Source organism: Triticum urartu, chromosome 7A, assembly GCF_056163025.1.
Source record: "Triticum urartu cultivar PI428250 chromosome 7A, HENAU_Tu73, whole genome shotgun sequence".
Lineage (NCBI taxonomy): Eukaryota > Viridiplantae > Streptophyta > Magnoliopsida > Poales > Poaceae > Triticum > Triticum urartu.
In genome coordinates this window covers 696,206,787-696,232,695 of record NC_141879.1, presented here as the reverse complement: position 1 = coordinate 696,232,695, position 25,909 = coordinate 696,206,787, and the positions used below count along the sequence as shown (strand labels likewise).

General features: G+C 45.4%; 2 protein-coding genes and 1 long non-coding RNA gene across 3 annotated transcripts; 2 read left to right on the top strand and 1 right to left on the bottom strand.

Annotated features, from left to right (window-relative positions):
• Positions 1–2,490: 2,490 nt before the first annotated feature.
• LOC147961677 (uncharacterized) lies at positions 2,491–5,669 on the bottom strand. The gene is made up of 5 exons (XM_087537098.1): positions 5,227–5,669; positions 5,016–5,140; positions 4,444–4,530; positions 3,115–4,050; positions 2,491–3,043 (listed from the first exon to the last, which is right to left on the bottom strand). Exons 1-4 carry the CDS (start codon positions 5,354–5,356, stop codon positions 4,015–4,017), a joined length of 378 nt encoding a protein of 125 aa, XP_087393224.1. The 5' UTR covers positions 5,357–5,669; the 3' UTR covers positions 2,491–3,043; positions 3,115–4,014.
• An 8,481-nt stretch (positions 5,670–14,150) lies between these two features.
• On the top strand, positions 14,151–15,037 carry LOC147961676 (uncharacterized). Its single transcript, XR_015611384.1, has 2 exons — positions 14,151–14,469; positions 14,553–15,037. It is a non-coding gene; the product is annotated as an uncharacterized LOC147961676 (long non-coding RNA).
• Positions 15,038–20,334: 5,297 nt separating this feature from the next.
• LOC147961675 (uncharacterized) lies at positions 20,335–24,005 on the top strand. Its single transcript, XM_087533897.1, has 4 exons — positions 20,335–20,574; positions 21,096–21,176; positions 21,333–22,560; positions 22,912–24,005. Exons 1-4 carry the CDS (start codon positions 20,335–20,337, stop codon positions 24,003–24,005), a joined length of 2,643 nt encoding a protein of 880 aa, XP_087390023.1.
• The last annotated feature ends 1,904 nt before the right edge of the window (positions 24,006–25,909 follow it).

Genomic DNA, 25,909 nt, shown 5'->3' with positions numbered 1-25,909 from the left:
GTCGTCGCTTCTGCACGACCGTGAGCGCACCAATCCTAGCTTTTCCCTAACTTCCCGTGGTTGGGGAGAATGACAGGCGAGCGACGATGCTCGCGGGGCGAGGGTGTTGCTGCTTCTTTATCTCTCTTTCCACACTTTTTTGATAGGGATAGACATGTGCAAGGTTGAAGAAGGGATCAATCCAGATCAAACGTCCAAGGTAGACCATATCATGGGAAGGGGGGGGCGGCCGGTCTAAAGTTGGGCTAGCCGACTGACACCTAGCTTCGCCCTAGTTGAATGGTTAGTAGCAGTGGCTAAGCCAGCCAGGAGAACCTATGTGGTCAATGTTAAGTTTTGGATTATTTTCGTCATAGTGTACAATAAATGTGTAGTAGTTTTAGCCTAGTCTTTTAGTAGGGTTGTGGTACACATCCATGTGTGAGTGCATGTGGGTGCGCTTTTTCGACAGGGAATCAAACAACCTAGGCAAACCAGATCGTGCAGTGGGCATGCAGTCGGCTAAAAGTTGTGCTTGAATGGCTAGGAAGGTTGTGGTACCCATCTATGTGTAAGTGCATGTAAATGGCGGTGGTGGTGTGCAAGCATAGAACAATTTCAGTTATTCTGCTATCATTTTAATTCAAATACAAACACATCATAGAAATCTGAAGTTTGTGTCGCTATTCTCACATTTTACCGTCAATCCTGTCTAGAACATGTCATTCTCATGCACATTACGGCTTTTACCTTTTTGTATGGTAAGACCCCAATTTTTTGTTGCTTTTGTCAAAAGCAAAAGCTATTTGATATAGCACCACATTGTGCATGCCATTATTTCAATTTAGTAAATCTACTATGGTTTAGCTCTTTAGGAAAAATATCCGCAAATCTGGTGTTTCATCTCATACGAAATCTCATAGTTTCCAAGTCATTCATGCTTTTCTTTTGCGGAAAAATATTTACTAATCTCAATTCTGCTTGAAACATCACACATAATTGTCAAGTACTTCATTTTTTAACTGGAGCACCAAAATTTATAGTATAAAATTATACAGATATATACATCTTCAATTTCATAGGACACGGAAACTTCGAACGAATCATCATTTTTTTAGTGTTCATATTGCAATCAGTAAAATCAACACCTTTTATACTTCAACAAATAGAAACGCGCAAACTCAGGCGGCTAATTCTGACAATTACCTCTAGACAAGTAATCTTGAACTCACATGGCGCTCTCTGAAATACTAAGAAAAACTGCCGGATAATATAGTAAGAACTATAAATCACACATAATTGTCAAGTACTTCATTTTTTAATTGGAGTGCCAAAATTTATAGTATAAAACTATACAGAGATATATACATCTTTAATTCCATAGGACACAAAAACTTCGACCAAATCATCATTTTATTAGTGTTCGTATTGTAATCGGTAAAATCAACACCTTTTATACATCAACAAATAGAAACAAGTAAACTCAGGAGGCTAATTCTGACAATTACCTCTACACAAGTAATCTTGAACTCACATGGCGGTCTCTGAAATACTGAGAAAAACAGAGGATAATATAGTAAGAACAACTTACATTAATTGCTTTAGAAGGAAGTAAATATTTTACAATAAAAAAGTTTTATGTAGCTAATTGGAGGGTCAACTACAGATAATCTAAGCGAGTTAAGTGAATCCACGCACCGATGATTTAATCAGAGCTGGGGAAGCAAATAATGTTTTGTTCACGATAGAGAATAATCCACTTCTGTAACTTCATATGCTTTTCTTCAGTACATCTGCATATATATATATATATATATATATATATATATATATATATATATATATATATATATATATTGAATTTTGTTCCTAACCGAACCCTGCAATGCAAACAATGGAAAAACAAAATAATCACTGATGTGCTCTTTATCAGGCAAGCCTAACGGGTCCTCAACTAAGTTGATTGCCTCAACAACATCAAATGAAGAAGTCTCGTTTACATGCTACCTAATGGCCTTGTACCATACAAGTCCGTCCAGGCACGTTGATTGACAACAACCTACAACACACCCAGATCAGGAAAACGGGGGGGGGGGGGGGGGGGGGGGGGGGTATACATATTTTGGTGAACATATAACTTTATGATCCTCATGTACATCAGATAACTTTATCCATGGACATATCTAGTCATTGTTTAAGAACATAATCAAGAAAGGAGAAGTAAAATGCAGGGGGGGGGGGGGGGGGGGGGACAAAACCATTGCGTGATATCACTGCTCGAGTATAATCAGAGTGCAAATCTGTTCTCGGGGATAGCTAGCGCCCGGTAAGCAAAGTTGATTTCAGTTGAAAAAATAACTGCTATTGAAGTAACATGTTTTTGTGACGGATCTAATTTTTTTGTAGCAAAGAGAATATATGTATACTTTTTATAAGATGAAACACCAGTACTAACCAGAACATGGAAAGGATGAAAGTTTTGCAGGCAAAACTGTTTTGGTCATTGCTATAGCTGCATGTTGATGAATTATAAATATTCTCCAACTCAAGGGAGGCGCCACTGTACATGAAAGCTATATAGTCATACCTACTACGAATGATCCTTAATTCACAAAAGGAGTCTTCAGTATTAACCATTTACTCATTAGAAAGGAGATAAATAAATTGTGCGTAAAACAACATGATGGAAAATTAGATGTCTACCTTTTTTAATATTCAAATAAACTATAAATTACAAATGATTAAAAATGACAACAAATTTCTTCTTGAGAAAATTGTGAAAGAGCAACTACCACATGTTGTAAAAATCTCTAATGTTGTAAACTGTTTGATGTCACAAATAAACAGCTATATCTAGCATAAACAAGACAGGAACATCACCTTGACAAGTTGCTACTTTGGGAATGTGCAAGAATCCCTGAACCAAGAGTGAAGCAACCATTAGAAATAATTTTTCAGCACATAATTGTTGTTCTCGCTCCTTAAACGATTCAACCAATTTTCTTGTTCATGAATCATCACACCCTAACTGTTTTACCAGTATATCATGTGTCTTGGTTTCATGCTGCCACCAAAATCAAGAAATCAGTTAAATGTGTCAAAATGTTTTTCTGCCAATTTTTTGTCAGAACTAACCTGAGAAAGCCTTTATGCACTCCTACAGCTGAATGCAGTGGCGAGAGCATGATATGAAATTGTTGTTTGAATATGACCTGGCCTAAAAGGCGCTCATTCTTCCTAAGTGCTTCTTGTAGTCTAAGTCATGTCTTGTATGCAATAACGGCACCCCTCCCCTGCCTCATCCCCTGACAGTGGTGTATCATTATGTGACTGAACCGACTCGGTAAGGCTCCGAAAATATAAGAAGGCTTCAGAAGCGGTTGTGTGCTTTCTTTGCTTTATACTTCAACGACGGATGTACCCAATATTAACTCATAACAAAGAGCTGGGAAAGGGGGAAAATAGTAATTCAGGTTACCCGCAAAACTCAATGTATCCACAATATATAAGGTCACGAATTTCTTACACAAAAAAACAATCAAGAGAAAAAATTAGCATCTGTTAATTCATGGAAGTACCTCAAGAAAATCCCTACTGATGATCCACTTCCAGTTTTCCAAAACGTGATAAGTACTACAAATTTCTGAAACCCTCACAATTTAGTGTGTAATTTTGTGACTGAACTAAAGTGTTTAGTAAAAAATAAGGATTGTAGTATCCTGTAAACTTTAAAGGATCATGAATATTTAATCATCCCAATTAGGGTGATCGCGATGTTGTACTAACCTCCCAAAAAAATCCAAATCACCAAGCATGTTGGTAGGGCCATGATTAACTTGCTTAGTACCTCTCTTCAACTTTCAGAAAATAAGTCTTGCAATAATTACAAGTGCTCACCGTGCTGCTGCATGCGCATACACAATTGTTTCACTCCACTGCGAGGAATTCCAGCACCTGGATGCAACAACAAGAAATCCCCATATGATTTCGAGTACAGAGCCTTCAAAATCTGACCATCTCTAGAGGCAACAATAATCATCGATGCCAGATGTTGTTTTCGGAGTAAGGACACTGCAAAATTGAACCCAGTAATATCAGCAGCAGTTCAGTAGTATAATTTTGAGCTATGTACTGTGTAATTTCTAGAGCATGTGTAAGTAAAATGCAAATGGTGGGTCAGGATACTGGGACAGATAAAAAATTCCTTGCTTTGTGAGACAGAAACAACCCTTTCATCAGTCTCTTACAACGTCCACTTTTCATCAGTCAGCTAATATCATCATGAGGCAACAGGAACCCGAATTAAAAGGAAAACAATTCTAGCCTATCTTGGTCCTCCCTCACACGCTTAGATATAATATCCTCTCATCCCACTACAAGGAGTCATCGTTTGGATATGAGAAGGTGTAGAACTGCATATGTGTCAAGAAAGAGTGGTTCAATGAATGAAAGAGATGTACGTACAGGTCGCAGTAACCACTGACCAAATGTGAGAGTGGTGACCATGCTCCATACATTTGCATCAACTTCTGTACTTCTATATTGTAGATTCTGTTGATAAGGTTTTGTGCAAAGATCAAATATATAGTCAGTGATGAGGTTTTATGCATGAACAAAAGAAATACCTAGATCCAAAAAAAAGCTTGATTTCTCTAGAAGAAATATTCCATATATTTATAAGATAGAATATTTCACTACTTAGATTGCATGACCAATTTCTCATATAATAAATAGATTCACTATATAAAGAGTGTTTGGGGAATTTCTCAGTAAACCAAACATGGTAAGGAGAAGAAGAAAGCGGCCTTGAAGGGAGTGAGATTCTAGGCTCTACGGTTACATCAATTCTTACTATTCTGGCCAGTAAATACTTATAGCACATGCACACCCAAATACAACCTATGGAACAAAAATTAGACCAACTCAGGGTATGGCCAATTGGACAACCCACAAACTCCATGACTCACTCAGCCGGAAAGTCAGGATACGAGGACGAACAATTAACTATACAAGCAAAATGGGGGAAGAAATCATACTTGAGAAGGTTTCTGTGGTAGATCCGGTGCCCAGGTGTTGTCCACCTTGGCCGACCTCATCCCACCGATGGCCGCACCTCCAGCCATGGTCTTGCGTCGAAGCTGCCGCACACCATTCCAAGAGACTGCAGACAGAGAGGAAAGAGATGCAACAGGTTCAGGTAGGCCATGGCCCGGATTTACTGGAGGACCACGTGTGGATTTGCCTCACCTTCCCCATGTCCCGTGCAAGCGGCCACAACCGAGGCCGAGGGTCCTCTCCTGTCGGCCATGGATGCCATGGCGGCCATGACGCATGAGCGCCACACCCGAGCAGCGGCGAAGGGTAATGGCGGCGGCATACAGGCGGGGTGATGGCGACGGCGTGCGAGCGAACTGGTGGTAGCGGCGGCGGCGATCTCGGAGGCTGGCGGAGGAGCAAGATGATGGGCGGAGGAGAGCTCCACGATGCCGGCGGCGGCGTGATCGACGATCACGATCCAGGGGTTTGAACCGCCCTGCCCTAAGGTATGGCGCAGACCTCCGGTCTAGAATGAAGGCGGCAGCGGCCCCTTTCGGACCTCGACGGCGGCGATTGCGGACCTCGGTGGCAGCACCGCGATGGGATCCGCGATGGCGGCTGAGGCGTGCTTGACGATGGACATAGCGAATAGATTGAGGGGACCTGGATCCCGTTGGCGTGCGGTGCGATGGGGGCTATTCCCTGGGTTTTTTTCCGCGCGACGTGGGAAGGAAGACGAAAAAAACCCAGCAAAAATGATGGGATGAAAATAAACCGTGGATGCTATTTACCAACTCAGACAATAGAAGTAGAGATATTTGTTATACGGTATCAGGTCTACGTTGCATATATTTCCATGCTATTTACACATAAATTATAGAGGGTATGTTTTCAACAAATTTTTTTCATCGGTCAAATGTTACCATTGTGTTTGTACGTGGGTTATATGCTCTATGGTGCGTCAATTCTAATGCTATTACACATAAGTTAACGGGTATCTTTTTTAATAAAAAATTCTCAAGTCAAAGTTACCGCGGTATTTGTGTCTAAGTTGTTTGGTATGCGATGTGTATATCACCATGCTATTTAGACAAACATTACGGGGTATGTTTTCAACCATTTGTTTCCCGGCACAGAAGTTAGCCTGGTTTTTGTGTATGTGAGTTATTAACTTTGCGTGCGTAATTTACCTTACTATTTAAACAGAAGTTACCAGAGGTATGTTTTTAACAACTTTTTCCCTGGCTCGAATTTACCATTGTGTTTGTGCGTAAGTTTACGGGTTTACGGTGTGTAAATTAACATGCTTTCTACACCGAAATTATTGGGACATGTTTCAACAACTTTTTTTCCTTCCGGGATAATGTTACCATACTGTTTGTGCGTAAATTATGGTGTGTAAATTAATATGCTTTGTATACCGAAGTTATTGGGGTATGTTTCAACAACTTTTTTTTCTTCCGGGTCAATGTTAGCATACTGTTTGTGGGTAAGTTATTAGGCTTGCGGTGCCTAGGATTATAGTGTTATCTATCTAATCTATTATATATAAAAAGTATTTGATGGGCAAACCAGAAAAAAGAGAAATACTCCCTCCATTTTTATATACAAGGCCACTATGGAATATACATTTTGCATCTATATAAGGCCACGAATAGTAATCGAGACAAAATTAATGATATTTTCTCGTACTAACAACCTGCTTAATACTTGTATGCATACAGTCATAATGACAGTCAGCTACTTTCTTCACTCAGTTTTTTTGCATGCATGCGGAGTATTAATGATCCTAGTAGACAAGAAAAAAAATTGACTTGTAAAGCAGACATTAAATTTTACATTGATACCTGTAATCCAAGTTTGTGGCCTTGTATACAAAAATGGAGGGAGTAGCCTAAATTCCCACAAAAATTAGAAACATCTAACCCTTAATATGGTGGTCCCTTTAATAATTATCAGATCGCAACCATCTGATCTGCCTACATATCACCTTCGGAGCCAATCTCACTACAGAACAAAACCCCTTCAATCCTTCCCTAAAAAAACCCCTTCTATCCTTTCATTGCCAACGTCACAATCCCCTTCTCTTTTTAGATTAGGTCAAATTTACCAGTCTAACAAAAAATAGATTAGGTCAAGATCATCCTTCATCTTGTCATGTTCTTTGCAGCTCCGTTAATTCTTCTCCATCCAATCTCGCAGGGGGCGCATGGTAGGCCTTGAGCGATCAGCTAGAAATTAGGCAGCACCCTCCACCAATCCTTTTTCGTCCAGGATGACAGGCGTGGAGACCCACCCAAGTGGACATGCGTGGATGTCTCCGGCAAAACTTGAACGCGGGACATGGCTGGGTGCAATACAAATACAATACAACACTCTCAACAAATCCTTCTCTGTCAAGTATATGGCAATTAGCGCAGAATGCTGTACTCACGAGGCAAGTGATGAAGAGGAAAAAATGGCCTGGTAACCCAGGCTGCTCTTTTTGTGATGAAGCTGAGACAGACACTCATCTCTTTTTTTTGGGGGGGGGGGGGGGGGGGGGGTTCTGGGGACTAACTGATGCCCTAATGATTACTGGCAATACTATGTTTAGTGTCACAAATTTCTCCCTGATGAACCCTAGCTGTATACGGTCGGTCTGGCTGCTGCCACCTGGGCCATCTGGCTAGCTCGTAACAGGATCACTTTTGAGAAAAAAATGATGAAATCTCCTTTTGAGATTGTTTTCTCGATGTGTTCCTTTCTTCTATACTGGGCAGGTCTTCAACCAGCAGGGGAAGCGGAGAAGCTGAGACATGGCGCGGAGATGGTGAGAACCAGTACAATGAAGCTGATGAAACTCTGCGAGACATCTAGGTGTCTGGGCGATGACGCGGGGGGCATACTTTCCTGGTGATCAAGCAGCGGTCTTTCGATTCCAAGTCTGAGTTGATGAATCGGTACTATCATGTGATGGGCTCGTATCCTGTCGGTACTTCATCTCTTTTGGGTTCTCTCGGTGGCCAGAACTGACATACTCGCATACCCCGGCTGTTATGGGTTTGTGGCCCTCTGATTTGGGCATGTAATAGGTTAGTTATTTTGGTGCTGTCAGGTTTTCTCCCCATAGCCTTCGTTTCGATGGCGGGCGAAGGCAGTGGGTTTTCTGGCAGTGCGTTGAACTCGCTACCTCCTTTTCTCTCCTCCCGAATGTTTCTCAGACTATTTGTATTTCCGTTCTTTGTAATGGAAAGGGGGTCAGCCCGGTTCAAAATAAAAATAAAAATTCATGGGATGTCCCAAACAACCACCCAATCAGTTATGCGTTCATGTCTCGGGTGAAACTTCAAGACAAGCCTCGACTGGGTGCAGTACATAGAGAGGAGAGCATGATCAGGAAAAGCAATCTTTTCTAATTACTTTGTACTGAGCAGACAAACCAAGATTTCTGTAATTAGGTACGTTTACTAAATAAACAATTATGAAATCTTTTGTATCTACTAAGCGTGATGTGTTTTTTTTATCTCCAGCCAGATGACGATGACAACAAATTGATCCGCCTCCTGCCCCCTGAGATGAAACGGGTGCCACACTAGGTAGTTCATATCTAGGGTTTGTTATTTGGAGTCCAAATCCAAACGGGCAGGTGTGCAGATGCGGTCAGCAGGATGCATGGGTTATGTGCCTCCCGCCCCATGCACTATGCTGGCGTGATGTCCATGTTTGTCTGATAAATTTCTGCCAAGAGCATCAACTTGGTTATCCAGGTTACCTCCTATTATTATATTGTTTCTTCTGATTTGTGAAATATAGTATTAGTTCGTCCTGATGCAATTCTAGACGTTCATCCTGGGACACATTACAATCAATCTGGACAACTCCAACAATGTGAGATAGGGAGAAGTTCAACTAGACTCCAACTATCCCCTGCACATGTGCAACAAACAGGAAAAGACACGAGTAATTCTTCAGTTATCCGTAGATGAAGCAGAGCAGGGACATCTCTGGACATCTATTGTTGAGAGCAGCGACAACCCCAACAGTCAGTTTCAGTCGTGTGCTGGATCAGATCATGATACATTCCCAGACGGAGCCCTGTCTAGACCACATTGGCCTCGACTTCTTCGGCATCAGAACAAGGGGGTCGATGTTAAGGTTGAAGGCAAAGTGGACTTCGCCTAAGTGATTTGTATTCAGAGTTTCAGACCGCCGAACCAGGCCTCACCTATTTCTGCTACAAAAGCGCATCAACATTGAGCTTCATATAGCTCAAAGTAGGTGAAGTTCATATACAAAGACTGTCAGTGCCAAAGAAAACAGAGCATCAACCAAATTTAGGAAAACAACTGAATCCCAAATAGCGCAGCTACCATTTTCATGACTACTATCGTCACATACGTGCCAGACTCTCCAAAGTAGCAGCAACACACCAACACCAAGCCTCTCTCGAATAGAGAAATGTTTGCAAGCAGGAGTAACAACCAATCAAGACTCAGAAAACTTGAAAATATGCCCATGAAGAACATCACAGTGATGCTTCATTTTCTATCTAAGGGCTCTAGAAGTTAATGGTTTTCCTATCGCTGAAGCATTTTTGTTGGGGATGCAGCTAGCTTTTCTGTTATTTAGTGAGATGTATCAAAGGCTAAATGGCACCAGACTATTAATAGGATTCCATTCTCTCACGGGGATTTGCTTGCATTCTGTTCTGATCTGTATGACCTAAGGGCTAGAAATTTCTAATCGGTCTAGCATTTTTTCCATTCACAAAAATAATTTAGCTACTTCAGTTTAGTTAACCTGTAACGCTCGAAAATACTTCAGTTTAGTTGACCTGTAACCCTCGAAAATACTTCAGTTTAGTTGACCTGTAACCCTCATCTTGATTGACATATGTGTTCTTCAGTTTAGTTGACCTGTAATGCTTGAAAATACAAACTCTCCTACAGTCATTATCTGCTAAAAAAATGCTCGAAGATTCTTCTTGGTCACCAGACAGACCGTGTTCCCTTTGTTGCATGATGAAGTAAGAACACATAATTCGTTGGTACATATAAGAAAATGTGTATATTTGTTGAGTCCAGGCATTTGGAGCTTGCCTTTGTGAGCACGAAATAAAAAAACTAAATTAAATAGTTCAGAACCATCTAAAAAATAATTCCACATGTTATACTTCTTTTACATGCGAGCTACATAAAAAGACAATTTTGTGAATTTATAATAGCAAGTAGTGCACATAATATTTACTCTTTTAAGATGGGCGACGCTACGCGTCTGCCAGCGAATAATATAAAAAGATCCGCCGCCTGCGTGACCATTGGATGGAGCTGCGGATGGCGTCCGATCAAGTCATCTTTGCAACAAGTGTGTTGTTGCGGTATTTTCTGCAAATGAGATCTTGTTATAATTTTTTTTTGCAACACAGGTCTTGTTATAATTTTTTTCGCAACAAAGGTCTTATTGCAGAATCATTTTTATGAGTTTTTCTGTAACAGAGGTCTCATTGTAGAAATATTTCGCAACAAAGGTCTTGTTATAGAATCATTTTAACGAGTTTTTCTGCAACAGATGGCTCATTGTAATAGATAATGTTGCAGAAACCTTTGCGATAAAGGATATGTTGTAGATATTTTTTGCAACAAGGATCATATTGCGGGAACGTATGTAGAATCTATTATAGCAAAGGTCATGTTGCAGAATTTTTTTTGTACAAAAAATCATGTTGCAGGATCTGTTGTTGCGTAGGCGGCAACCATGGACGCCGGTGCTCCTCTAGGACGGCGACGACATGGAACGACGAACGACGGCCGGCGTGGCCTCAGCGGCGGCGTGCCTCACATATGCGAGCGGTGCAGTCCGGCAGCTTAGAGCGCACGCGCGGCCGATTCACATCACCGCATGGGGCGGCTTCCAGCATCTACGCCTACTCGCAGGCCGCTGCACCGGCCATCGGCCATGGCGCGCTTGTCGTCACGGACGTGGTCAATGTTTGGATGAAGATACACATGTGTATCAGCATGCAAACTAGGTGTGTAGAAAATGAACGAGTAAAGAAAGGAATGAGTGGCTCTCCCTCGTTAGCCTTGGAGATAAGGAAATGGATGAGCGGTGATAGACAGCCCACTCGGACGCGTGGCGCGCGTATGAGGTGGCGGACGGGTGAGCTCTAATCGGCCGGGTCACAGGAATTTTTTCCCTTTTGAGATACAAGCAGTTGTATTTTCTGTACCCATGATAACAGCATCTATTACATGAAAATTATTTCATCACGTGTTGATGGAGTCCATGTTAGAACTTTGTACAGTTAGAACTTTTAATACCGTATTATAGGGTATGTGTTGATGGAGTCCAAGTTGAACATCACTCCAAAACCAATTCACAAACTCGAACATTAGATGTTTTTACTCAGTCAAACAGACGTCAACCGTCTTATTCATAAGCAAGAAATGCCTGAAAATTCCGGGCTAACTACGTAAACTGATAACTAGGATGAGGACGTTAAATAACAACTGTGACATGACAGGAGTTGTAAGAAAAACTATGCCGTGGCGAAGAAACACATATCAAGTTATAGACTAGCCTATATGTAGTGTAAAATAATAATAACAAGGACAATAATAATAAGACATCAATTTTACTTATTAGAGTACAAAGAATTTATATACATATTTTGAATATAAATGTGTACTAAAACAAAATGAGCCACTCAAATAAGACCGTCTTATTCACAAGAAAGAAAAGCCTGAAAATTCCACACCAATGTAAGGAAAAAATATCTTCGCAAATTCCAGTGGTAATGAATGAAAAAAATCATGAGCCTCTGATTCTCTTTTTTTCTTTTGTCTTAGATTATATGATCACGTAGTCAACAATTAAATGATTATTCTTATTAGGTGGAATGGCTACAGACACGACATTAGCGTACCATAATTTTCAAAATAATGACTATATCTATTGTATATTGAAAATACAATTTTCCTGGAAAATTATACTAGAAAATCACGCAAAAAAGGGAAACGATCCTACTCTCCCGGCCGATTCAGCACTCGGCATCCGCCGCCTCTAGCGAGCGACGTGTGTCCCGTATTGGCACATGCACCGCACTACTTTCTCCCTTATCTCAGCCGAGTCATTCATTTCTTATCCGATCCAGATCCCCTTTTCTCTCCAATCTCACTCTATCATCTCTGGTTTCCGTCATGGGTGACCAACAACTCATGCATGGAGAGGTCGCCTGCACCACATGAGGTCGCGTAGTTCGTCCGGCCGTTCCAAGCCTTCACCACAACCAGTGGCCACCGCAGGGCCGTTGACGACCGTGGAGAGCCCGAGCATTGCATGGCCCCACCGACCTCGTCCATGCAGTCCCCGATCAACACCGGACACCTCCCGGTTGCAATTGCGATGGGGGAGTTGCAAACGGCAACGGCGAATGACGACGATACTGCTGTGACATCGGCAATGGCGAATGATGACGATGCTGCTTCGACATCGGCAACGGCTGGTGGCGTTTCTACAGCATGATCTCCATTGTAAAATTTCCGCAACATCACCTATGTTGCAAAAATATCTTATGTAACATCACCTATGTTGCAAAAAAAGAACATAAAATAATTTCTGCAACACGACCTATGTTGCAAAAGTTTTCTGGAACATTACCTTTGTTGCAAAAATTTCTGCAATATAGCCTCTGTCGCAAAGGTTTTTGCAACATTATCTCTGTTGCGAAAGTGAAGAACGCCGCTCGGCCACTCGATGGCACACGATCCGACGGCTCGTGACCCGACTGATCTTTTAAAACGATCAGCCGGCAGACGTGTAGCACGCCCCCCAAAAAATCTCCTTTTGTAAATCTAATGGATTCCTTTTTATAGCAGGTCCTAAGGCATAAACAACTATTCTGAAACGAAGTCCTTACACTTGTATTAAACTATTCTTTATCTTATTTTTTAAGCATGTTTATATACAAAATAATGGCCAAAGTTGTATTATAAAGACAATGCCCATGTCTAGGACATCATGTGTATGAAAATGAAGCGAGTAATTAGGAGTAAGAACTATCTACACAAAGTTATTCAAATGAACTCACACTATAGTTGGCCTTGAAATATTTCTGTGTCACTTCAATACAAAATTTATTTTGCTAGATTATCAAAACATCATCGGGATATCACATTTGTTCGGCTCTTATCATTAACTGGACCACAACATGGCCTTACGAGTCGGTCGTTTGTAACAATTGAATGTGCACAAATAACACATAAAATCAATAATTGTTTTTTGAAAATAGCATACTAATCGCTCTCCCACAAATTGAAGATAACTAAAGATGTTAGCCACGTACGTGAAAAACTATTAAGCATAATATTTTTGGTGGTCATAATATTGTATTATATAATACTGGATTGTTGCATAAGGTGTATATCATGCATAATAAATTAATTCCGTATGCACTCTCACCAAAATAAAGAGTAAAGAAGATGCCCTCGCAAGTGCTAGTTTATACAGAAGCTACTGAGATATTTACCCTAATAGTTGACAGAATTAATGACTATAGCATAATGAGGTGGTCCTGGATACGATTCTTGTGTTCTGCAAGTCGTTCTGTAGTTTGACCAAAAAACTGTGATTTGGCTGATACATTTTCCGATTAATTAATATGAAGGACGAAGCATGCTTCTTTTTATCATGATAAAATGAAGAAAAGGTTTTCACAAAAGAGCTTCTGCTAGGAAAAGATCATGGACGAGCTAGATCTTTAGGAAGGTTCTAATGTCAACCACATTCACACCAGACGAATATCTTTAACGGTCTTATAATTATATACCCTTTTTATGTGAAGAAAATGATTGACCGCCGAAGATCTTTTTTATGAAAAAGGCACACGGTCCACAGATTCACTAAGAAATAAATTGCTAGGATATTATGTACACTCCCGAGGACCAAGATGAACAGAAAACGAAGACCACGCACGCCTGCCGTCACTCGCTATCGTTGTTGGCCGTCCATATGCGGATACCACATGTCCGTAGATATTTTGATTGAGTACATTTAGCTGCACTCTTTTCATGCATAGTTCGTGAAAAAAAGGACTGGACTTAGTAACTCGATCTACCTGGACGTACCTGCCCGCTGCCCATAACTCCCCGGTGCAACATTAATATGTATCTATAAATAGCTTCCCATTTCATGGCATCGTGCGGCAAACATATCAAATTAGAGTTATCAAAGAGCCGAACTAGCTATCACTTATCCGGTTCAGACTGGAGAAGGTGAAGAACACATCTCCTTTGTCTAGCCTTACGTACATAGAGGTAGGTAGAACTAATGGCGTCAGCTACTGATGCAACCATCTACGCCGACCGGTTCCCGCCGGCTGAGTTGCACCGGCGGCCAGTGGACTACCAGCCCAAAACCTGGGACTACGACTCCATTTGCTCCTTGCATCAGCAGGTGCACCAAGACGACAAGGTGCATCCACGATCAGCCAAAATTTTCTTTCGTTTTTTCCCTTCTTAATTTTGTTTTCCGTGTCCGGCCATGGTGAGCCACAGGGTTGGGTGGGTCAGCATTAGGGGAGGGACATTATTTCGGTGACGAGGGAGAAGGCCAAGGGGTCAAGCTCATATATCGGTGCCATGTCAATGCTAGTGAGGCTAGGGCGGCATCAGAAGAGGATGTATTGAATGGCTTGATGGAAGATGTGTGTTCCTAAAAACCAAGGAGATAGAAGCTATGGCTCTAAGGTTTGGCTTATATCTGGCACAAAAGGCAAGATGCAACCAGTTTGGAAGTCATCGATACGATGAAGAATGAAGGACAATTTGTGGGAACGGCGGCGACAGTTTTCCATAACTGCTATTTTTTGGGTTGTGACTTTCCCCTTATTAGTTTCAAATATTACTTTCCTGTGAAAACAAAGTACCTTTGCTTTTTTTTTTGGAACTGCAAACCGTAGAACTAGAAAATAGGAAAAAAAATGAAAGATACAGAAAATAAATTATAAGATGTTTAGTGGACAGTCTGGTCCCTTGAAGCATCGCGCTCTTCTGGGAATTGCGGTTCCCTTTCAACCATTCAATTTTTGAACATGTGCGACACTACCAATGATTTTCCATAACTTCCAATTAGTTACTTTACCAGGGTAACGGTCAATTTCTGCTTTCCATATAAATACTCTCTCACGCCCCTTGAGCATACGAGATTAACCATACCCCTTCATAGTAAAGCACATGATGGTCTTTTTCGATAGTACATCGCATGCGCCGAGCGCGCCGATACGCGACATTTCCACCTCCTCCATGGGCCAGCCCACTTACGCCCTTTCTATTCTTCTGTTAAAATTCAAAAAATACGCGCCCAATGTGATTCGATCTGAATACCACCAGATAGCATTCAAAAAATGGTAACCAATTGGACACCTTAGTTGTTGTGGCTTTTATACTTCTTGTATCTTCTTCAATCTCTCCTTATCTAGAAAAACTTACATGTTCCGCTCCTCCGTTGTCGTCCCTCGTGCCTGGTTTTCGTTCGCATGCGACCCTCCCATCGGTTGCCTGGTTTTTCCAAAAAAAGGACAGCTCACCAATCAAGTCGCGTTGTGTTTGTAATGGGCCAACTTGGGCTTTGACCTCGGCTTTGCGAAAAGTGCATGAACAATCACGGTTCAGAAAAAGAAAAGTTCATGAGCTGGGAACCAACGACGTATATTGCAAATAAAAAAGAATGTATAGTGTGTCTGAGTAGGATTCAACTACAAACCGAGTAGGCTTGCATACGATCCAGGAGTAGGGCATTTTGGTGACCGGGCTTGATGGAGCCATTATTTTTAAAAAAAATCAAAATTCAAACTTTGCTTAAATTCGTGACCTTTTTCAAACCACAAACTTTTCTTCAAATTCGTGGACTTTTCTAAAAACCGTGAACTTTTTTCAAATTCACACACATCTTTTTTTAAACATGTGATTTTTTTCAAATTCATGAAATGTTCATAAAAATTGTGAACTTTTCTTAAATTTGCAAAAAAAAATTCAAACCAGGAAGCTTTCTTGAAATTTGTGAGCTTTTCTTAAAACCGGGAAATTTTTATAATTCACACATGTCTTTTTTTAAAACGCGTGAACTCTTTCTTAAATCGATGAATTTCTTTCTTCAAAATCGATGAAATCTTTTCAAAATAGATGATTTTTTTTAACTCGATGAACCTTTTTCTATTTTTGCCATTTAAGGGATGTCGAGAAACGAGGTGCTCCCAAACGAACACTTCTTGGCTAACCGAACACTCTCCATTGAACATTGTATTTTTTGGAAATCTCAGGACTGCTCCCAACTTTTGCAAGCAGGTGGGCATGCCCATGTTAGGCATCCATGCCAGGTTTGAACGATTTCCGACACCGTATGCAAGTTGCGACACGTCCAACCATTTATTGGCCTTTTTTACCAGAAAAACTCCAGAAAATGCAAAACTTGTCAAAACCCAAATAACTTGGCATGGTGCCTTGAATTGGTCGTACAAGGCAACGGAAAAAATTGGGGCCATTTCAAAGATGTCCAGAAATAATGTGCTCTCAGAATGAGCCTTCTGCCCTACCCGAACACCCTCCATTGACACATGGTATATGTTTTTACAACCTTCAAATGACACCAACTTTTGAAAGCACGTGGCATGCCTATGGTAGGCATGCATTTCAGGTTTGAATGATTCTCTACACCGTATGCAACTTGTGACACGTCGGCCATTTATCAACCTTTTTTGACACACAAAACTCTAGAGAATGTGAAATTTGTCGAAAACCAAGAGAACTTGGTACGGTGCCTTCAATTGGTCATATAAGCTCGTGAAAAATATTTGGCGTCATTTGACGGATGCCAAAAAACATGCTCTCAAACGGAGCCTTCTCGCCTCTACCCGAGCACACTTCATGGAAGATGGTATTTTTTGGACATTCATGAAACGACCTCAACTTTTGTCAGCCGGGCATGGTCATGTTTGAAGGAAAAAACATTAAAATCATAATTTAAATAGGTACTTAAAACTGTTATTTTAATATATTTTTTCATGTTTCCGCGCACGACAATGGACCGGCTTAGTCAGGGGGGGAGGTTCCTGTGAAAAAATATTTAATTCATGAACTTTCTTTCGAATATATGATTTTTTTCAATTTCCTGAATTGATTTGTCAAATTCATGAACTTTTTTTTCAAATCGATTAACATTTTTCAGTTTCGTGAACTTTTCCGTCCTTGGAGCTCGGGGTGGGCATCAAAACTGACAGACTGAAGACCAAATCGAAAAAACCATTTTGTTAGTTTTTTTGTGTTGTTGTTGGAAAGTTTCTGCCACATGTAGCGACCAACACGCGCGTGCTGCAGGGACGTCAAATACATGGGCCAAGCTTCTCACTTGCACAAAAAAGTTCATGGATTTGAAAAAAAAAGTTCATGATTTTTTTTAAAAAATCATGAATTTGACAAAAAGGTTCGCGAGTTTGAGAAAAGTAAGCGAAATTGAATAGCATTCATTCATTCAAAAAAAGGTCACATATTCAAAAATAAGTTCATGGATTTGAAGAAGTTCACAAAATTTTGGAAATCTTCACGAATTTAAGAAAAGGAAAAAGAGGCCAAACAAAACCAAAAACAGAAGAAAACTAGACTAAGGAGATGCACAACAAGAAGAACAAACAAGTAACTAGGCACAACAAGTGAGTTGTCTTAGTTAGTTACAGTTGATGGAAGTAAGCCAAGTGGCGGGCGGGGTTGTGTACATCTACGTACTCGTACGTGTGTCACATATGGAGGTGGGTATATCTTATTATCAAATTACCATCTGCCTTTATACGGTTTGTGAGGGGGAGGGGGGGTACCGACGCAAGGCTCTGTAGGGTGAGCCCTGCTGCCCGTGGTTTTCTGGTTTAACATTGCCAACACAGTTTGAGAAAAGAGATGAATATAACCTTTTATATTGGTGCAATTAAGCTCCGTGTTTCCGTCCGACTCAATATCCAAAGAGAAATAATTCCACGCGGACCCGAACTCTAAACCGTGTCCGCATGGCCAACGGCACCTTGGTTAACATAAAAATAAAAAAGAAGGGGTGCAGCAAGGGCAAACGGCACCACGGATTTCAGTATTACTTTGCCGAGGTCATGACGTGTTGGCGCAGCTCTCTTGCCCTGGCTCTCCTCTCTCGCTCACTCGGCTCACTCTCCCGTGCCGTGGCTCAAACCAACGAAAGAGAAGAAGGAAAAAGGAGAAGACAGGGACACGGCGCGAGTTTTCCCAGCGCACGAACGTTGCTGCAGCCGCACGAACGGCTTCAGGTTCCCTCGAGCAACAAACTCAAGTACATGCACACCATTACAACGCATACACGGGGGTTTTATACCCAGGTCGCGCCGGGCACGAACCCACGACCTTACCCACGTCGAGCACCTGATCCACACCGCTCCGCCCGCGCCCGTCCGACATGCACGCACACGCCCGGACGTGACGACTCCACAGCTAACCAACTCGACGCGCACCCCCAGCTCACCGACGGCTGGCCCTGGTCCAGCGCTATGCATGCACATACAGCGCGCGCCTCTACCCTAGTCTACGCACGCACACACGCACGCACTAGCTACGGGCCCGACGCACCCGACGCGGCCAGCGCCCACCCGCACACGCGCTCGCTGCGCCCGCTCGTCGCCACGGCTTACAGCAGCCAACACTCTCCCCCTAAGCCGCGGCCTAGAGGAGATCGACGTCCTCGACGCTGCCGTCCACCCGCAGCGCGCGCTCCGCCGCGCCGTCGACGTCGTAGCCGCCACCGCCCTGACGTCGCTGCCGCGCCTGCCACCGTGCCGCCGTGCCCTTCGCGCGCAGTCTCCACGTCACCGCGCTCCCGGCCCGCGCTCCCGCCGCGCACGTACGCGATCTGCGCAACCAGGTCCAGCGCCTCGACGCGGTCCACTCCCGTGCTCCCGGCGCGCCCGCTACGTCTGGCGCGCGCCCATACACGCGCCCGACGCGGTGAGCCCGTCGCCGCGGCTTGTTCTGCCACGCTCCGCACGCCTCCAGCTCGCGCCATGATCGCGCTCCGACGCGATCAACGTGGCCGATCCGGCGTGTCCCGGAGCTTGGCCTTCCCTCCACCGAGCCACGCCGCGCCACCGCGCAGGTCCGCCGCGGCCGCCGCGCTCCCCGCACGCACGGCATCACCGTGCTCCGCCGCCGCACGGGACGAGCGCCATCGCCGGCGAGCTCCTCCGAACCCGATGCTCTGGTACCAAATGTTGGCGCAGCTCTCTTGCCCTGGCTCTCCTCTCTCGCTCACTCGGCTCACTCTCTCGTGCCGTGGCTCAAACCAACGAAAGAGAAGAAGGAAAAAGGAGAAGATAGGGACACGGCGCGAGTTTTCCTAGCGCACGAACGCTGCTGCAGCCGCATGAACGGCTTCAGGTTCCCTCGAGCAACAAACTCAAGTACAGGCACACCATTACAACGCATACACGGGGGTTTTATACCCAGGTCGCGCCGGGCACGAACCCACGACCTTACCCACGTCGAGCACCTGATCCACGCCGCTCTGCCCGTGCCCGTCCGAGATGCACGCACACGCCCGGACGTGGCGACTCCGCAGCTAACCAACTCGACGCGCACCCCCAGCTCGCCAACGGCTGGCCCTGGTCCGGCGCCATGCATGCACACACAGCGCGCGCCTCTACCCTAGTCTACGCACGCACACACGCACGCACTAGCTACGGGCCCGACGCACCCGACGCGGCCAACGCCCGCCCGCACACGCGCTCGCTGCGCCCGCTCGTCGCCGCGGCTTACAGCAGCCAACATGACGCAATAAACCGGCTGGGCGGAGGCTACTCTAGTTCCTGCGAAACACTCACCTCTCCATCGTGTCATCTTCGAGGAGCTTCAGCCTTCCCATGCGTCCTTCGTGGTTGTCACGGGAACGGTGGGCCCCATCCAGAGAAGCCCAGCCCAGCTGAAGCAACCCAAGAGGAAGGCAAAGCCCAACCCACTGGTGCGAGGCCCAAAGTGGACCAAGTAGGTATAAAAGGGGCAGCGCTGCGCTAGGGTTGGCATCGTTGAATCACTTGCTGAATCGGCGCCGCTAGGCGATGTATCTCTCCTCCCACCTCCAGACTCTCGCCTCCCGATCCCCTTCTTGCTGAGAAAAAATCCACCACTGATGTTCCTCTGATTCGAGTGATTGAGAATATTTGAGCAAGCCACACCCTAGATCCGTATCATTTGGTACCAGAGTCTCCAATTCCACCACAAAATTTCTCTTCCGCGGCCCGATCTGGCGCCGGAAACTCGCAGTGTGAAGGAGATCATGGCGGGGACAGACGTCCAGAAGCAGCTGGAGGAAGCCGCGGCGGAGCAGAGCGGCATCGCCAAGGCCCTTCTCTCGATCCAGCAGACGTTGGATCGGATGGCTTCCGCAGTCGCGAATATGGAGTCAGCAGTCGCCAAGATGGAGCCCGCGCTTGCCTCCTTGGAGCCGGTGGTGCAAGTCTCGCGGCGTGGCGCCCCGGTGTGGATACGTCGATGGGGCAATTCTGTGCCGATCTCGGTGAAATCCGCGCGGAACTGGAGAAGATGGCGCGGCACACATCACCCCGCAACAAGATGGCAGAAACCTCGAGTTCGGCAGTGGCGGACGCGCTAGAGCTCGGGGGGCACCGCAGTGGCGACGGCTACGGGCCCGATGGCCACCGTAGGGCTTCGATTCCACGGGAACTGGTTGGGGGGCTCTCCTCCCCGCGCCGGTCCCGGCCAACGGTACAGTCCACACTCCTTTTCCCACGGTACCCATTCCTTCACCGCAATCGTTCGATTCTGGCAGTAGTAGCGGTCATAGAGGGTATCATAAGCATGTGGAGTGTCCCAGTTTTGATGGCGATAATTCTACAGGGTGGCGCATTCGTTGCGAAGCCTACTTTCGTGTGTGTGGTGTTGATCCAACCGTGTGGGTGGACACAATAGTTGTGCATTTTACTGGGGCTGCGGCCTTGTGGCTCGAGTGGTCTAAGATGCATCTTAAGGCTACTAGTTGGGATACTTTTTGCACAGCTGTCCTTGAAAATTTGGTAGGTCGGAGTTTCAGCATTTGTTGCATCGTTTTCGAAGCTTAAGCAGGAGGGTTGCGTGTTAGAGTATGCCGAGAAGTTCAATGTATCCATGCACTACTTGTTAGCGCACCATAGCTCTTGGGATCCTTTGTTCTTTGCTACTCAATTCATTGAAGGATTGGCTCATGAGATTAAAGTGGATGTTATGTTGCATCGCCCAAAAGACCTCGATACTGTTGTTTCCTTGGCTGAATTGCAGGAAGAGGTGGTTGACATGGTACGTCGGGAGCAAGAGGCTACTGTGGCGCAACGCTCGGGGTCATCCAATAGCAGACCTGGGCATTTTTCTTCACGCCTAGCGCTGTTAGTGGATGTGCCCACGTCGTCTCCGGTGGGACGCCCAAATGCGTCGCTGCCTGTCTCCACTCCCCTGGAGACACTACGAGGCCTCGACATTGCCAAGTCATCCTTGAGTACCGCGGGCTCAACAATAGACGACAAGCTCAAGGCTCTCCGGGCATTTCGCAAAGCACGGGGTCTCTGTTTCACTTGTGGCAAGCGATGGGGGCCCGGGCATGTATGTGCCTCCACGGTTCAATTGCATGTCATGGAAGAATTGGTGGGCATGATTTCACCTCCTGTATCGTCGGGCACTGCTGTGGCTCCGGCTGAAAGCTCAGAAGATGATCTCTGTATCTTGTCGACTGCAGCGGTTCAAGGTACAGAAGCGCCCAAAGCTTTCCGTCTGTCTGGGAAAATTGGAAAAAAAGTGCTGCTCATGCTAGTGGACTCAGGAAGCTCTCACAGTTTTGCCAACACCGAGATTGCTCGGGATTGGAAAGGAGTGCAAGCGATGCGCACACCCTTGAAGGTCAAAGTTGCTGATGGGGCAGTTACACTATGCGATCAAGAGGTGCCAGACTGTGAGTATGTCATACAAGGCCATCGATTCAGCTCCACCCTCAAGTTGTTCCCGTTGGGCAGTTATGATGTTGTGCTGGGCATGGATTGGCTCGAATCTCGGGGCCTGATGACAGTCAATTGGGGAAAGAAATTAATGACATTCCAGCACAAGGGCGAGTACATTCAGCTGACAGGTACTACACCCGAGATGTCGCATTGTCAAGCTATTTCGGGGGAAGAGCTGCAGCTGGTGCAGGCTCGCACAGAGTTGGCGCATGTGATACTCCTAGCAACTTCCAAGCCAGAGGGAACAACCGAGCCTATTCCAATCGATGTGAAGGAGTTGCTAACGGAATTCGCAGTTTTGTTTGAAGAACCAAAAGGTTTGCCACCTCACAGGGAGTTCGACCATGCAATTCAGTTGATTCCGGGTGCTCAACCAGTGAAACGTCGTCCGTACCATTACAACCCAGCTCAGAAAGATGAAATCGAGGCTCAGGTAGCAGAGATGTTGCGACAAGGGATAATTCAGATCAGCTGCAGTCCTTTCTCGTCGCCTGTGTTGCTGGTGCAGAAGAAGGATGGTGAGTGGCGTTTTTGCGTTGACTATCGCTTCCGCAATGCCATTACCATCAAGAACCGGTACCCTATCCCGGTCATTGATGAGTTGTTAGATGAATTTCACGGAGCAACTGTGTTTACCAGTCTGGACTTGCGGTCTGGGTACCATTAGATCCGGATGCGGCCCGAGGACGAGGCCAATACAGCTTTCCAAACTCACCATGGTCATTTCGAGTTTAAAGTGATGCCCTATGGAGTTACGGGTGGACCGCCGACCATCCAGGGGGGTATGCATGTGGTTCTCGCTCTGTTTCTGTGAAAAGGGGTCCTGGTTTTTATCGATGATATTCTGGTGTTCAGCAAAACTCTGGCAGAGCATGTTGTGTTGCTACGGAAGGTGTTTCAGAGACTGCAGCAATACTCCTTAAAGGTGAAGAGGTCCAAATGTATGTTTGCACAGCCGCAACTTCGTTACCTGGGCCATGTCGTCAGTGCGGAAGGGGTGCGTACTGATCCCAAGAACACTGACAAGGTCCTAGCTCGGAAACAACCAGAGTCTGTCAAGGAAGTGCGCCAGTTTCTAGGGTTGGCTGGCTATTATCGCAAATTTGTCAAACACTTCGGGATCATCAGCATGCCACTCACAAATCTTCTCAAGAAAGGTGTCCCATTCCTGTGGACACCTACTCAAGAGCAGGCTTTCCGACTGTTGAAAACAGCTCTTACCACAACGCCGGTTTTGGCCTTGCCGGATTTTTCCAAGCCGTTCGTCATCGAAACGGACGCGTCAAATATTGGCATTGGCACGGTTCTCATGCAACAGCAACACCCCATTGCTTTCCTCAGCCAGTCCTTGGGTCCTAAGCATAGAGGGCTCTCGACTTACGAGAAGGAGTGCCTGGCCATCCTTATGGCAGTTGACAGATGTCGTTCGTATCTTCTGTTGTCAGAATTCACCATCAGGACTGATCACAGAAGTTTGTCGTGTCTCGATGAGCAGAAACTGACTACCCCTTGGCAACATAAGGCTTTCACTAAGCTGTTGGGGCTTCAGTATAAGGTTGAGTATCGTCGGGGGGCTACAAATGTAGCGGCTGATGCACTTTCTCGTTTGCCCGTGAGCAGCGTGTGCGCTTTGTCAGTTTACGTACCCACGTGGTTGGATGAAGTGAAGAAAGGCTATCAGAAGGACCCATCTTGCTTGAACAAGCTGGCGATTGCAGCTGCGGGGACACCGTTGGATGGTTCGTTCGCGGTTGTTGATGGACTGATTCGATACAAGGGTCGTGTCTGGCTCGGCTATAACTTAGCAGCTCAGAAGATGATGTTGCACGAATTGCATGCGGGAGCTTTGGGGGGACACTCAGGGGTGCACGCTACATATAATCGAATGATGCGGCATTTTGCGTGGCCCAAGATAAAGCAGACTGTCAAGACATTTGTGGCGAACTGCGCCATGTGCAAGTAGGCCAAGCCCGAGCATGTGAAGTATCCGGAGCAAGCCTGGGAGATGGTAACGTTGGACTTTGTGGAAGGTCTGCCTTCTTCTCGCGGTTTCAACTCTATCCTGGTGATGGTTGATAAGTTAACGCGGTACGCGCACTTCATTCCCATGCGGCATCCTTATTCTGCCTTGCAAGTAGCGAAAGCTTACCTGGAGAATGTGTTCAAGCTTCATGGGCCTCCTCATAAAATGGTGTCAGACCGTGACCGCATTTTCACCAGTCGCGTGTGGCAGGAACTCTGCAGGTTGACACATACTACGTTGAACATCTCTTCTGCACGACATCCACAAACAGATGGCACTATTGAGAGGGTCAACCAATGCATGGAACTGTATCTCCGTTGCTTCGTGCATAACTGTCCTAGCAAGTGGGTAGACTGGCTGGCGTTAGCCGAGTTTTGGTGTAACACATCTTATCACTCAACTCTTCGATCATCCCCATTTGAAGTCCTGTATGGGCACAAGCCCCACTTATTTGGAATCACCAATGTAGTTGATGAGGCGGTGACTGAATTGGCTGCTTGGACTAAAGAGAGAGCAACAGTGATGGCACTCATCAAACAGCACCTGCACAGAGCGCAACAAGTGATGAAGAGCAAAGCTGATCACAAACGCTCTGATCGAGTCTTTGCTGTTGGGGACTGGGTGTACCTCAAGCTTCAACCTTACGTGCAGTCATCGGTGGCCACGCGAGCTAACCACAAATTGGCATTTCGCTATTTTGGTCCCTTTCAGGTGCTGGGGCGAGTTGGAGAGGTGGCATACAAGCTGGCGCTCCCCGAAACGGCGCGCATTCACCCCGTCATCCATGTCTCGCAACTCCGGCTGGGTGTGCCTCCGTCAACACAAGTCATGCCGGAGCTTCCGACGCTCGACGAGGATCTTCTTCCTCTGCAAGTGCCCGAGAAGATTCTGCAGCGCTGATCGGTGACGTGAGGAACTCGTCAAGTGGCGCAAGTTTTCGTGCACTGGTCTGGGTTCCCCGACTCGCTGGCCACCCTGGAAGACGAAGTACCTCTGAAGTCCAGGTTTCCCCGAGCTTTGGCTTGGGGTCAAGCCAAGTCTCAAGGAGAGGGGAATGTCACGGGAACGGTGGGCCCCGTCCAAAGAAGCCCAGCCCAACTGGAGCGACCCAAGAGGAAGGGAAAGCCCAACCCACCGGTGCGAGGCCCAGAGTGGACCAAGTAGGTATAAAAGGGGCAGCGCTGCGCTAGGATTGGCATCGTTGGATCACTTGCTGAATCGGCGTTGCTGGGTGATGTATCTCTCCTCCCACCTCCAAACTCTCGCCTCCCGATCCCCTTCTTGCTGAGAACAAATCCACCACTGATGTTCCTCTGATTCGAGTGATTGAGAATATTTGAGCACGCCACACCCTAGATCCGTATCAGTGGTGCCTCACATCTCACGGCCGCCGCCGATGGAGAGTGGAGATAACAAGATCCGGCCACTCTCCCTCTCATCTGCCACGCTCAAAATCCGCGAGGACAAGATCGACCTGGCCGACACCGGCTCAGACGTGTCTGTGAGCGATCTGCGTCCGCTGCATAGGTAGCACGCATGCACATGGCGGGTTTCGAATGCATGATCAGCTTGTCAAGCGCACACCCATAGCAGGGTTGAAAGCTACCTAACTGCAAAGCCATTAACATGCTTTAGTTCAGTGGCAGGCAGGAATCAAGGTGAGAATATGAAATAATGCAGAAGAAAGAAAGGTAAGCATATGCTCCAGGGAGCCAAAACGCCCCTCCTGAGCTAGCTATAGTATATTGAAATAGTGGTAGCTCATACTAGATCAATCAGCTGCGAGAGCCAAATCAATCAGCCGGCCTCAGTTATCATGTGTACTTTGACGTCGATTCTCTGGA

Excerpts from the sequence above, each read along its gene's own strand:
- LOC147961675 (XM_087533897.1), top strand. The coding sequence starts at position 20,335 with ATGGCGGGGACAGACGTCCAGAAGCAGCTGGAGGAAGCCGCGGCGGAG. Across the intron at positions 21,177-21,332 it reads AGTATGCCGAGAAGTTCAAT|GAAGAGGTGGTTGACATGGT; the intron begins GTATCCATGCAC and ends GCTGAATTGCAG. Across the intron at positions 22,561-22,911 it reads GCTGGTGCAGAAGAAGGATG|AGCATGTTGTGTTGCTACGG; the intron begins GTGAGTGGCGTT and ends AAACTCTGGCAG.
- LOC147961677 (XM_087537098.1), bottom strand. The coding sequence starts at position 5,356 with ATGCCGCCGCCATTACCCTTCGCCGCTGCTCGGGTGTGGCGCTCATGC. Across the intron at positions 4,531-5,015 it reads TACCACAGAAACCTTCTCAA|AATCTACAATATAGAAGTAC; the intron begins GTATGATTTCTT and ends CCTTATCAACAG. Across the intron at positions 4,051-4,443 it reads GTCAGTGGTTACTGCGACCT|TGTCCTTACTCCGAAAACAA; the intron begins GTACGTACATCT and ends TCAATTTTGCAG.